This window comes from Mastomys coucha, unplaced genomic scaffold, assembly GCF_008632895.1.
Source record: "Mastomys coucha isolate ucsf_1 unplaced genomic scaffold, UCSF_Mcou_1 pScaffold18, whole genome shotgun sequence".
Classification (NCBI taxonomy): Eukaryota; Metazoa; Chordata; class Mammalia; order Rodentia; family Muridae; genus Mastomys; species Mastomys coucha.
The window spans coordinates 57657348-57670822 of record NW_022196900.1 but is presented as its reverse complement, the minus strand read 5'-3'; the positions used below and the strand labels follow the sequence as shown (position 1 = coordinate 57670822).

The 13475-nt window shown below is 39.6% G+C and overlaps 1 protein-coding gene across 1 annotated transcript in view; it reads left to right on the top strand.

Annotated features, from left to right (window-relative positions):
• The first annotated feature begins 407 nt into the window (after positions 1-407).
• Positions 408-13475, top strand: part of Tm2d1 (TM2 domain containing 1) — a 30453-nt gene continuing 17385 nt past the window's right edge. Inside the window, exons 1-4 of the mRNA XM_031377899.1 lie at positions 408-601; positions 2704-2777; positions 8522-8630; positions 11534-11625. Coding sequence (XP_031233759.1) covers positions 435-601; positions 2704-2777; positions 8522-8630; positions 11534-11625 — 442 coding nt within the window. The 5' untranslated portion in view covers positions 408-434. The remainder of the gene's footprint in view (positions 602-2703; positions 2778-8521; positions 8631-11533; positions 11626-13475) is intronic.

Genomic DNA, 13475 nt, shown 5'->3' with positions numbered 1-13475 from the left:
CCCTTTCTGTTGCCTTGTGAGGGTTCTCAGGGAAGGTATTAGAGAAGACTCCCAAATGTGTATTTTTTTTTTAATTATTCAGTTTTTAAAAAGTGTGTGTGTGTGTGTGTAAGTCAGTTTTTCTTCTTTCCACCATGTGGGTTCCAGGGATTGGATTTGGATTGTCAGGCTCAGAAACAAGTGCCTTTACACACTGAATAGTCTCCCTGACCACTAAGATTGGAACGATACAGGGATTAAGATGGTCCCTGCTCAAGGATGACAAGCGAACATATTTAAAAAAAGAAAAAAAAAATCTCTCCTGTGGGACTGTGCCAAGTTATCCTAGGGAGCAGCCTTTAGAAGACTTAAGCTGTGCCTCGGGAGCCAGGCCCCTTTAAGGCCCTTCCTTATCTTGGAGACGGAACCGGAAGCGCGAGGACGCGGTGCCTAACATGGCGGCCGCCTGGCCCGCGGGTCGGGCTTCCCCAGCGGCGGGTCCTCCGGGTCTCCTCCGCACTCTGTGGCTCGTGACGGTCGCCGCGGGACATTGTGGGGCTGCTGCCTCTGGCGCTGTCGGGGGCGAGGAGACGCCCAAGTGTGAGGACCTCAGAGTGGGACAATATCCTCCGGAAAGCCGCCGTTCTCAGGCGGTCAGCTGGACCCGCGGGCTGTGGGATGGGGACCGCGGCTTCCGCTGTGGCTCTAGTGACCAGTGGACCCCGAGGGGAGGAGGGCTGTGGGGACGAAGGGCGAGCGCCCTGTGCTTTCCCTGGACCGATCCGTGGTTGGCACTTCCTTTTCAGATTGTGTAAAATACGTAGCTCACTTACTCAAACACACACATCTAGGCTTTGTCCCAGATACTAGAACTGCAAAAATTGTTAGACACGTCCCTAAAAGTTTACAGGTGTTGGGGGAGACAAGTAATTAGTAGTGAGCCAATCAATGCTTGTTTCTCATTTGTCATTAACGTAACATCACATCACCTACAGCCATCCTCAGATGGACTGCTGCCAGGCAACTGACTCCTTCACTTTGTGATTGTAGAGAAATTATTATTATATGTTTTTAAATTAGAGATCCTTTTGAATGTTTTAAAATGTACTATTTGTATTAATTCTTTGTGAGAATTTCACCCAGTGGATTTTGATCATATTCACACCGACTTTAAAACCTCATACTCCTTCTAAATTGTTTTCCCTCCCACTCCCTCTTAACCTCTATCACACACACTTAAAAAAATAAAAAACTAAAACAGGGAGTAAGATATGTGCTGTTCATATCCACAGTGGTGTGGGGCTATCCAATGAAGCATGGTTGCCTTACCTGGGACTTAATATTATGACTCTCTAACTTAGCAGCCATCAACTGGCAATAGTTGGGGGTGGGAGTTTTTTGAATAAGCAAATCATTTGTCTAAAATGTACTAATAACAGTGACCCCCAACTTAAAGGATCAGTTATGCTGACTTAATTAGCACAGCAGTTTCATTGGGTGTTTATTTACAGATGAGAAATCTGATTTAGGATATTTAGGATTAGGTGAATTGTCTTATATTTAGCATGCCACAGAGAAACAAGGTGAAATTCCTGTTATACTCAAATAGCTATGTTTGAACAAAACTTTGAGGACTGACACAATGCCTCAACCATTTATGTGTAGATACTCAACCCTGCAGAAGCAAGAAAGATTCTTAAGAAAAAAAATCTTAGAGTGTCCTTCTAAGAAGTATTTGAACTGATTATGAGCTGTTGAACCCTGGTGAGAAGCAACTGAGCCTGTAGAACTCTGGTGACAACTGAACATTGCCTTAATGGCCTATCTAAAGAGAACCTTTCCAGAAGTGATTCAGAAGTCCAAGTACGGGTCAACCTGTGACTAAAGACACATCGTACGTACCATACCTGCTCCATTGGAGTGTGAACCATACAGTCTGTAGACAATAAGACTTACAAACATTCTTATTGTTTTAGCATCTATTAGAGAGTGGTTTTCAGTAACTTAAGATCCTACTGGAGACACTGACCAGAGAGATAACAAGTACAACAGATGCAAAGTATCCCAGCTTTGAGTCAAGAGATCTGATTTGGGTGCCCAGCACTTCCATGACTGGAGGAGCCACTCAGAGTTAAAAGCTCAGCTCATGCTCCTGTGGCATAGGAATAGCAATAGCTTCCTCATCCATTTGTGTTACATGACATTAGGTGTGAAGTATCCACCAGAATCCAGAGCTCTGGAAAATGATTTGTTTTTAAACTTCAAATAATTTGGTGAAGATTTTTAATTTGATGTTGTTTTTCTGTTTATTCCCTGATTGATATTCTTTGAAGATGGCATCATCTGCTAGAACTTTTGATAGAAATTTATTTTATATGACTATAATAATTTAATTTTCAACTATTATCTAGGGAACACTAAAAATGCATTTGGGTGTTTTGTTTTGAGATAGGGTACCTACATAGTTCTGGCAGACCTGGAACTCATTCTGTAGATGATGATCTTGAACTCAAGAGAGATCTACCTGCCATTGCCTCCCAAGTGGTGGGACTAAAGGCATGCACCACCATAGCAAGTTTAAAAAAGTGTATTTGTGTCTTGAGTTTGTTGATTAGTACAAACTCAAAGCCTCTCTGTACATGTGAATCAATAGGAGTATGTGAGACATTTAAAACATAGTATTTATGCTAGAAATATAATTCAATTGTCCTTAACTTTTTAAACATATATTTGTAAAGAACCCAAAATAAATGATGCTACGCAAGAACCAGTTAATTGTACAAACTACACAGCTCATGGTAAGATTTTCAGAATCATGTCTTTAAAATGTTTTGTAAGATTTTGCCTTTTTCAAGTAACAGTTCGTTACCCTTAGGGATAATTAATAAATGTGTTTTATCTTGTGTTAGATAATATTGTTCAGTTTTTAGAATAATTTAGATTTGGAAACTGATTAAAATTGTCAACATTCAAGTAATTAGTTGGTTAATTAACTAATTAATTTTGTGCTTGTGATTGAACCCGGGGTCCTTGCATGCTCTTCCAGAGATATACTATTATATTATATCATTCCAGAGATATACTACTATATTACATTATAGAGTGTCACTATTTAAGTTAAGAAACAAGTTTTCTTAATTATATAATCTGGGGTATTTTTTATATTTGTTTATTTTACAGCATTAGAATCTGTTATTTAGATCATGTTTTAAAATTTTTATTTAAGTTTATGTTTAACTGATTTGTGAAAGCATAGCTGTTGTATATATTAGTTGTATGATGATATGTTTTATGTGTGTGTAATACTTAGTCAGGATAGCCATATTTACCTCTTTAAATATTTCTAGCCTTCTGCTTCCCAAGCTTTGTTATAGAGATAGAAATATAGTTATTTAGTTAGGGTTTTGCTTCTTCTTTTTTCTTCTTCTTTCTCTCTCTTTTTAAGACAGGATGTCGCTGTGTAAGCCTTGAAATCACAGCGATAGACCTTCCCGCCTCTTCCTCCACAGTGCTAGGATTAAAGGTGTGCACTACTGTGCTGTCTTAGTCACTGTTCTGTTGCTGTGAAGAGACACCATGACTGAGGCATCTCTCATAAAGAAGGTGTTGAGTTGGGGGCTGCCTTACCGGCTTAGTTCTTTTTTTTTTTTTCTTTTTCTTTTTTTTTTGAGACAAGGTTTCTCTGTGTAGCCCTGGCTGTCCTGGAACTCACTCTGTAGACCAGGCTGGCCTCGAACTCAGAAATCCACCTGCCTCTGCCTCCCAAGTGCTGGGATTAAAGGCGTGCACCACCACCGCCCAGCCCAACAGTTTTTTTTTTTGGTTGGGGCTTAGTTCTTTATCATCATGGCAGGGAGCATGGTGCAGGAACAGTAGCAGCAGTGGAAAGCTACATCACGATCCACAGGCAGAGAGCAAGACATTGGGTCTAGAGTAGGCTTTTGAAATCTCAAATCCTACCCCCAGTAGCATACTTCTTCCAACAACATCTCCTAACCCTTTTTTATTTTTCTTTTTTTGTCTTTCTAGACAGGGTTTCTCTGTGTAGCCCTGGCTGTCCTGGAACTCACTCTGTAAACCAGGCTGGCCTCGAACTCGGAAATCCGCCTGCATCTGCCTCCCTAGTGCTGGGATTAAAGGTGTGCGCCACCACCGCCCAGCTCTCCTAACCCTTTTTAAATAGTGTCGATTCCTAATGACTGAGCATTCAAATATATGAGCTTAAGGAGCACTGTGATGGAAAGGTTTGGTACAGGAAAACTGTTCATATTTTGGCAGCCTAGAAGGAGAGAAAGCACAAATAAGGGAGAGTCAAAGCCATGCCCCAGTGACCTACGTCCTCCAACTAGGTCCCCCTCCATGAAGGCCTACTAGAAGTCTGACAAGGAGCCTTACATTTATTTAATTGTTAAAGTTTGGTTTTGCTTAGATTTGATTGTGGCTGTGCCATGATTCTGCTCGTTTGGAGTAGAAAAGTATTTAACTTGTGTTTGAATTTATAGGAACACACAGTTGATATATTTTGGGTTTTTTTTTGTTTTTTTTTTTTTTGTTTGTTTGTTTGTTTTTTTTTTGAGACAGGGTTTCTCTGTGTAGCCCTGGCTGTCCTGGTCCTGGAAAAGACCAGGCTGTCCTCGAACTCAGAGATCCGCCTGCCCCTGCCTCCCAAGTGCTGGGATTAAAGGCATACGCCACCACTGCCAGGCCGAGATAATTTGAGTATTTTAGATAGACTATTTTAGTTGAGAAAAGCCTGTGATGAATTTTCTTGATTGATAATGGATGTGGAAGGCCCAGTTCACTGTGAGCTGTGCCGCCCCAGGGCTGGTGGTCCTGGCTGCTTAAGAAAGCAGGATGAAGCAAGCCATGAGGGACAGCAGTAAGTAGCACTCTTGCATGGTCTCTGGATCGGCTCCTGTCTCCACGTTGCTCACTCTGACTTCCCTTAGAGATGGATGCTGTGGAACTGTAAGCTGAAATGGACCCTTTCCTTCATAGTTGATTTTGGTCATGGTGTTTATCACAGCAAAGAAACTCTAAGTCAGTGAGTGTAAGTGCAGATGCACCCAGGTCACAGCACATGAGGTTGTAGGACAGTCTTATAGCATGTTGCCCATCTTTAAGTGGGCTCTTAGGGCTCGGAATCTGACATTAAAGTCTAAGCGTTTACAGAGCCTTGCTCCTTTCTGGCTCTAGAGCACAATCCCTTTTCTTCTGCCGTACCATCACTGATGGTAGCCAGTGATGCTTGGCATTGCTTGTTTGCACTTGTATCAACTATAAATCCTTGCCTCTACCTCCATGCATTTTCCCCTGGGTGTCGTCCCATCCTCCCTTCATGTACCCAGTTTCCTTCTTTTTGGAGCAGTGTCTTACCATGCAGCCTTGGCTGGCCTAGACCTCACTATGGAGACCTGGCTGCTCTTAAAATCACAGAGATCCCCCGCCTCTGCCTCTCCAGTGCTAGGGATTAAAGGTGTGTGCCGCTAGATCTGTCCATTTTCACTTTTTATATAAAAGGTTAAGGCCTACTCTGATAATGTCATCTTAACTTGATAAATCTACCAAGAACCTATTTCCAAGTAAGGTACCATTTTTAAGGCATAGTTCAGTTTATAACAAATGTTATTATATGTGTATTTTTTTTCCTAAAATGGAAGTAAGTTTTTAAAATATTTTACAGAAAAGCCTGTTCTCAGATGATGATGAACATCAAATTCTTCTGGTTTTTCAATTTTATTTTAAAGAGTACTTATAGCATTGTAATGTTAATGCAGTATTTAGTATTCTTGAAACTACATATTTTTGCAGCTATTTAAATTCATAATAAAAATTCAAATATCAGATATATGAAGCTTTAAAAAGTATTTAGAACCTGTTGGTTGAGCTTGCTATGTGGCCAAGAGGATGATTTTGAACTTCTGATCTTCCTCCCTCTACCTCCTCCCTAGTGCTGGGGGTTGCAGGCATATTACCTTGTTGACTTTGTTATCATTGGATTCTCATTACTGGGGGTCTGTTGTGTACCGTGGGTCTATCCCCCATGCTAATAGTGGCCTTCCAGTGGAAATAACAAAGTGCCTCCAAGAATTACCTGATGTCTTCTGGGGACCAAAATCACCCCAATTAAGAGTTACTGACCTAAGCCAGAAATGGTGGCTCACACAGTTTTAACACTTGGAGTCTGAGGCAGAAATACGATGAGTTTGGGTACAAATTGATATCAAGAAACAGAGCAAAAGACAAATAAATATACTGATCTGTCCACATGTGCTGCCAGTGCTGTACAGTTCCAGCACTCAAAGCCTGAGGCAGGAGGACTGGGAGGCCAGTCTGCGCTACAGACAGAGTTCCAGAGTTCTAGTGTTGACCCTTGTTCTCTTTCTGTCTTGGAAGATTCAGTCCAGGGCCCTGCACACGCCAGCCAAGTACTTTACCACTGACTACATTCCTTGCCCTTTATATACCTTAGCACTGAGTAAACCTTGCTGTATGTCTTGAGTCATAGTGAAAGCAGTATGTGAAAAACAATTATTTTGTAGAAGTTTTTATTGAAAGCTTTTATACTCTGTGTCCTTTGTATCATGATTCAGAACAAGTGACTGCAGTGGGTCACAGGTGAATTGATGTGTTTTCTTACAATTGTATCACAATAACAATACAGCTCTGGCCTTAACTTAAGGAATCGCAATTATATTCTCTCTCGTAAGTGTAATATCCTAGTGCGACTACTTCTGTTCTTTTTCTCTTCCCATTTATTTTACGTAATAGTTTTCAACTGAATTAAATCTGTGTCTTTTATCTTATGTGCCACCTTGTTTTAGATTTTTAAAGTGCATTAAATAGGTAAAGTTTATGGATTAGGTGGTTTGAACTGTGAGGAGTCTAGTGGATATGGGCCTCTCATAGAGTTTTGTTTTGGTAGTTTTCATGTACTGCTCCAAAAAAACAAAACAAAAAACTGATTTGATGGAAACCTTAGAATAGTAACAAACCAAACAGAAAATATATTCCTTTCATAATAAAAAAAAATCAGGTCTCTGCATGTATTTTATTACACAAAGTTCTATTTTTAGCATTTTCAAAAAAAACCCCATGATTGTTGATGCTGAATATAGAGGTAAGTATTTGCTAAAACTATCCTAAAAATATTAGTACTTTTAATATTCACTGAGAGGATTTATCTCAGTAGTAGAGTGTGCAGGCATGCACACAGCTATTGAAGAAAATATTTCTTCAGATAAGCATGGTATCACATGTTTTTAATCCCAGCTCTTGGGATTAGAGGTGGAATAATGATGGACTTCAGGGTAAACTTTTGCCACATGCAAATGAGTTTGAGACCAGCCTGGGCTACATGAGACCTGGTCTCAAACAAACAAACAATGTGTTGAGTACTTACTAATGCTATAGACTTTGTGGCACACAGTTTCATGTATTTAACCACGATGACCCTATGATGTAGGTGATCTTAGTATTATTTTTACCTATAAGGAGGCCGAGGGCTGAAAGAGACAAAAATAACCCAGATAAGGTCATCTTTGCTTCTGAATTCTTCTTTACACCATAAAGCTGTAAAGTGTCTGCCTGGTACAAAGAAAGATCTGTACTGATTGTTTATATTGTGTCTTGGGTTATGAGTGCAGATTTATATTGCTAAATGCTAAAATAACACTATACCAAGACCTAGAATATATATCTATATACTATTCTATATAATATAATACACACACACACACACAAATATATGTATGGCAGCCATTGTCCACAATAATGTCATCAGTTATTTACCTTGTGTTGTGACAAAATACCTGATTAAAAAACAAATAAAGAGGGTTATTTTGGCTCCCAGTTTTGGGGTCACAGTCCGTGGTGGCAGGGTAGGTATGATGGCAGGGGCAGGAGGCAGCAGACGGCTTTGTGCCATAGTCAGGAAGCAGTAGTGAGGGCTGGTCTTCAGCCCACTTTCTCCTTTATGTTTTCGTCTACCATCCCAGCCTAAGGAGCGACACTGTCCACATTTAGGGTGGGTCTCCCCTAACGAGGTTAACTTTAATTCAGGTAATTCCTCGGATATGCACAGAGTTGACAGTCAAGAGTAGCCACCACAAATAATTAATAAAAGCTGGAGATATGAACCATAGATTCTGTTAAAATAGCTTGGTAATTACCAAATGGATTGTCATCAAAAATTTAAGTATTTATCTGAAAGATGAAAAAATTTTAAATCAGTAATATTTTGCATTTCTTCCTTTGTTATCAGATGCAAGAAATTGAAGTAGATGGGCCACAAACACATCTAAAACAGTATAGCAATATTGTATTAGTGTATGAAGAGAACATTATATTTACCTTCCATATAAATGTATTTCGTGTATATACATATACATATATATATGTACATATATATGGAATTCCTTAACTTCTGGTCTAAATTAAAGTCTTCTGTCAGATATTACAATGGGAGGTAGTTTGTTATAATATTATAGGTTCTCTTGTGTTTTGCCAGTCTTGAAAAACAATTCACTTTTTCTGTCTTTAGTTCAATGTTTTCCAGCACCCAAAATAACTTGTAAGGATTTGAGTGGTAATGAAACACATTTTACTGGAAATGAAGTTGGTTTTCTCAAGCCCATATCTTGCCGAAATGTGTAAGTACATTACTGAAAATTAAAATGTTGCATCTAGATTTCATGGAGTGAATGAACATGAGATGTTATGGGAAGTCCTGCAAGTATAATATGTGTCTTCTTGTTAGTGTCGGGCAACCTTCTATTTTAAGTTTATAGATACAGTTCACCAGCCAGGAGTTGGGTTAACTTGTGAGGTAATAAGCAATAGAAATTGACTCAGGCCTTGTAAAGTAAGTTGATATCACCAAGTAAATTGTGCATAAATTTTTTTTCAAAATATAAATGCAAATGTATATTTACTTATTATATCAGAAACAGTGTTGTTAACTGTTTGTATACTGTGTTAGTTACTTTTCTCACTGCTGTGACAAAGTCCCGTACAAAAGCAGCTTATAAAGAAGGGTTTCTTTTCGTCCACAAATAGAAGGGTTCAGGGCATCATAGCAGGGACAGCATGGTGGAGGAGCTGGAGGCAGCCGCTTTCCTAGTGTTGATAGTCATGGAGCTGAGAGAGATGAAGGCTGGGCTCAATTTACTCTTGCTTTTTAATTCACCCCAGAACCCTGGCCCATGGAATGTGCTGTCCACATTTAGGGTGGGTTTGCATACTCCAGCCCAGCCTAGACACTCCTCTTTTGACATGGTCAGAGGTTTGTCTGCTGGGTGATTCTACATCCTGTCAAGTTGACAGTATTAACCATCACACAATGGTTTTATTCTTTGTAATAGATGAACAGTAACATTAGGCAGAATTTAGAAGCTGGATGAGTATGGGATAATAAAGGAATGGCCTCTATTTAGAGAATGTTTTAATTTTTTTTCTATTAGAAAGCTTGCATTCAGTTTTTCTGCTGTGAACTAAAGACATATTTACTTTTCCTACCTTTTTACACTTCTGGCATCGTCTATATATTAGGACTATAAATGGCTGTATTTTATTTGATGGTACATATTTGAAGTCATGTTAGGAAATAAATAAAATTTGGATTTTTTTCTACAACTTATTTCCAGAATCCCTAGAAAGAATTAGCAATGTAAAAATTGATGAAAGGAATTGCTTCCTAGCACTTAGGTATTGTTTGTTCAATTTTTAAATTATAGGTTGGTACTTCTACCATATGTATCACAAATGACAGAAAAATAATATTATGTTCTGGTATGAGAATGATTTCATGTCCCTTAATACAACTAAGAAACACAGCTGTTGAAAACTGCACCTCTCTCAGATTGCCTGTCACAGTAACTATTCTTTACTTAGTTTCAAGTTAGTCTGAATTTTATTACAGTGTCTCAGGTTAGATTAAGCTGAGAGAGACCAAGCTTTGCTAAATATGTTTATAAAGCACTGATGTCAGTTTTAATAATCTAATTATTAAGGAAAACAGACACTCCAGTCTACTAGCCAATTTATTCCCCTCACAGTAAAATCAACAGATTCCAAATTCAACTTTTTGATGAGCATTGTATCAGAACTTGAGATTCCATTAGTAGTTTTATGTAAGAGCTGCATACCCAACATGTCCTGCTCTGTCACAGTTCCTTCATCAGGATGCACAGTATGTGTGCAGCAAAAGGCCAGCTGTGAATAGGCTCACTGGTAATCTATTTGCTGGGTATCCCCTTCTCATCGACATGGGTTTTTTCCCCTACTCTTGCTGGCATATTTTTGAAACTGTATAATATTAATATTTAATTAAAATTAATTTCAGTATTACAGATAGCTACTCTGTAATCTGGTCTTCAGAAACTGAAGTCTAGTAACCATGTCTATTGATTACTAAGCCACTTAACTATTTATACTGGTCATCTGTGTTAGCTGGAGCAGACTAAATTGCTGTAAATTTTAGTAGTTTAGCACAATAAGAATTATTTTTTCATGAATGATGTGGTCTAGTTTGTGTTGCCTTAGAGTTCTGGGTTATGAATTCGAGCAGGTGCTGGTAGCCGTACACAGCCATGCAGGACCCAGCATTTCCATGGCTTTGTTTTCCATGTTTGCAGCCTGAACCCTAGAACATCTTACTGACTCAAAGGGAGTCTGTAATTGTGCTCAAGCTCAGGGCGCCTCAGCCCGAGGTAGTCAGCCAAAGAAGGTGCCGCAATGTTGAGCTGTATTGAACCACAGCCAGGCTGCCTGTACAGGTGTGAGAATAGAAGCTTGTCATGTAGGCCATTGAGTGTGGAGCTTGGTTTATGATATGCTGTGACATTAGTTGACATAGTTCATTACAGTCTGTTTTTAGTGTAACACCCACAGGATTTGAAAGTTATAAAGCAGATCTTGTCATAGCGTTATATCCTTGGAAGTGTCCATTTCTCTCAGAGTGAAAGTTGGAGTGCTAGGTGTGCTTAGCAGCACAGGGACTGTTCTCCTGTCTCACCTTAGCTGCTCTTTTTCTTCCTCAGTCTGCTTCTGCTGCGCAGGCCTTAGTCCACCCCAGCGTATAGCATACTGCTTCGCACTGGCTGCTGCTTCTCTCTCTCAGGGACTTACACAGCATCCCACTTAATCATTCAGATTAAGTAGCCCCCAGCATTCAGGACTTTCTTTATACTTTAGCATTCTGGATTTGATAAACATCTGTTCTATCTTTTCTTGTTTCAGAATATCTGTAACTTTCTAATAAACTATACATTTAGATTTTAAAATCTTTGGATCATTGCTTATTGCCACTAAAATATAAGTCTCTGAGGGAGAAAGGTCTATGTTGCTTTTGTCCATTAAGCAACATATAATGCTTAGCATTCATTGTATACTATAAGTTTAGCACAGTGTTATTTACCTAGCCTCCAAAAAGATAAGTGAATGAACAGATGAGTGAGCCACTGGATAAATAAGTAATAACTCACAGATTTGTTTCCTACAATGCTCACCTGTTGGCAGTGCATGGCTGTGACACCAACGTTTTAATTCTACGCAGGAATGGCTATTCGTACAAAGTGGCAGTTGCATTATCTCTTTTTTTGGGATGGCTGGGAGCAGATCGATTTTACCTCGGATATCCTGCCTTAGGTGAGTATCCTTCACCAAAACATGAAAAAAAAAAATCCTTGTGAAACTTGTTTAGAGTTTGTGTTAAATGAGCATTTATTTGCCTATGGTTTAAATCTCTCCATGTTCAAGCTTTGTGTGAGTTGCTTAGGTACATTTTTCTCTGAATTTATAGTATGCAGTTCTGCAGGTCAGCCAAAGCAGGCAATATCGACTGTTCCTGAGTAGTTTCCTTTTGGAAAATACACTCGAGAGCGATAACTTGGCTGTTGTGTTTTGCTAGGTCCACCGTGTCTATGTAGTAAGCGTTCACGCGTGTGTGTTTTTTCTGTCCAGAGTGTTATCTGCCAGAGTCACTGTCACTGTTGCCCTGCTATTGCCCTGAGAGTAGCAGCAACTCCTCTCAGGACAGACTGGGCTTTGGTGATCTCTAGGTTGCCTCCATAGCTTGGTTGTGAACGACACTACAGGAACATGGATGTGCACGTGTCTCTGTGGTGTGTTGACTTGGATTCCTTTGGATAAGTATGCAGAATGGTGTAGCTGGGTCACATGGACGATGCATAGTGAGGTTTTTGGGTTTCATGGAATCTTTGGAGTTTGGTAATGCCTAAACACAGGAGGTCTTTCTGTCTTCTAGTATTTCCTAGTAGTGTTTCACTTCTTTCCTCAGTGTTTAAATTTTCATTAGACCAATCTTATGATCCCATGGTTAGGTCTATTTTAAGGTAGTTTACTTTTTTTTTAAAAAAGATTTAATTATTGTTATATGTAAGTATACTGTAGCTGTCTTCAGCCACACCAGAAGAGGGCATCAGATTTCATTACAGATGGTTGTGAGCCACCATGTGGTTGCTGGGATTTGAACTCAGGACCTTTGGAAAAGGAGTCAGTGTTCTTAACTGCTGAGCCATCTCTCCAGCCCTGGTATTTTACTTTTTCTTGAGGCAAGTTGAGAATAGAGTTGTATTTTTTTTTCCTTAACATGTTTGTTAATAGAATACAGGAAAGCTTCTAATTTATTTTTTCTTTCTTTTTCTTTTTTATCTTACATTTTAAATTTCTTGGTTGTTTTTGTCCATTCATTTGTTTATTTATTCACTTTACAGCCTGATTGCAGCTCCCTTCTTTCCTTTCCTCCCAGTCCCACCCTTATACTCCTCTCCCACTCTCTGTGCCCCTTCTCCTCAGAAAATGGAAGCTCCCCCGCCCCCATTGGGTACCAATGAACCCTGGCACAGTAGGACTAAGCGCATCCTTTCCCACTGAGGCCAGATAAGGCAGTCCTGCTATGGGAAAGGGAACACAGTCAGAGACAGCCCCTGCTCCATGTTAGGGGATGCTAAAGAACAAGTTGTACATCTGCTGCATAGGTGTAAAGGGCCTAGTTCCAGCCCATGCATTCCCTTTGGTTGGTGCTTCAGTCTCTGTTGGGTCTTCAGGTTGTACTAGCTTGCAATCCCACCAGGATTGAAGGAGTGCTTCTCTTTCTCCACATCCTCGCCAGTGTCTGCTGTCACCTGTGTTTTTATCCTAGCCATTCTGACTGGTGTGAGGTGGAATCTCAGGGTTGTTTTGATTTGTATTTCCCTGATGACTAAGGATGCTGAACATTTCTTTAGGTGCTTCTCAGCCATTCAAGTTTCCTCAGTTGAGAATTCTCTGTTTAGCTCTGTACCTCATTTTTTAATAGGGTTATTTGTTTCTCTGGAGTCTAACTTCTTGAGTTTGTTGTATATATTGGATATTAGCCCTCTATCAGATGTAGGATTAGTAAAGATCTTTTCCCAATCGGTTGGTTGCCGTTTTGTCCTATTGACAATGTCTTTTGCCTTACAGAAGCTTTGTAATTTTATGAGGTCCCATTTGTC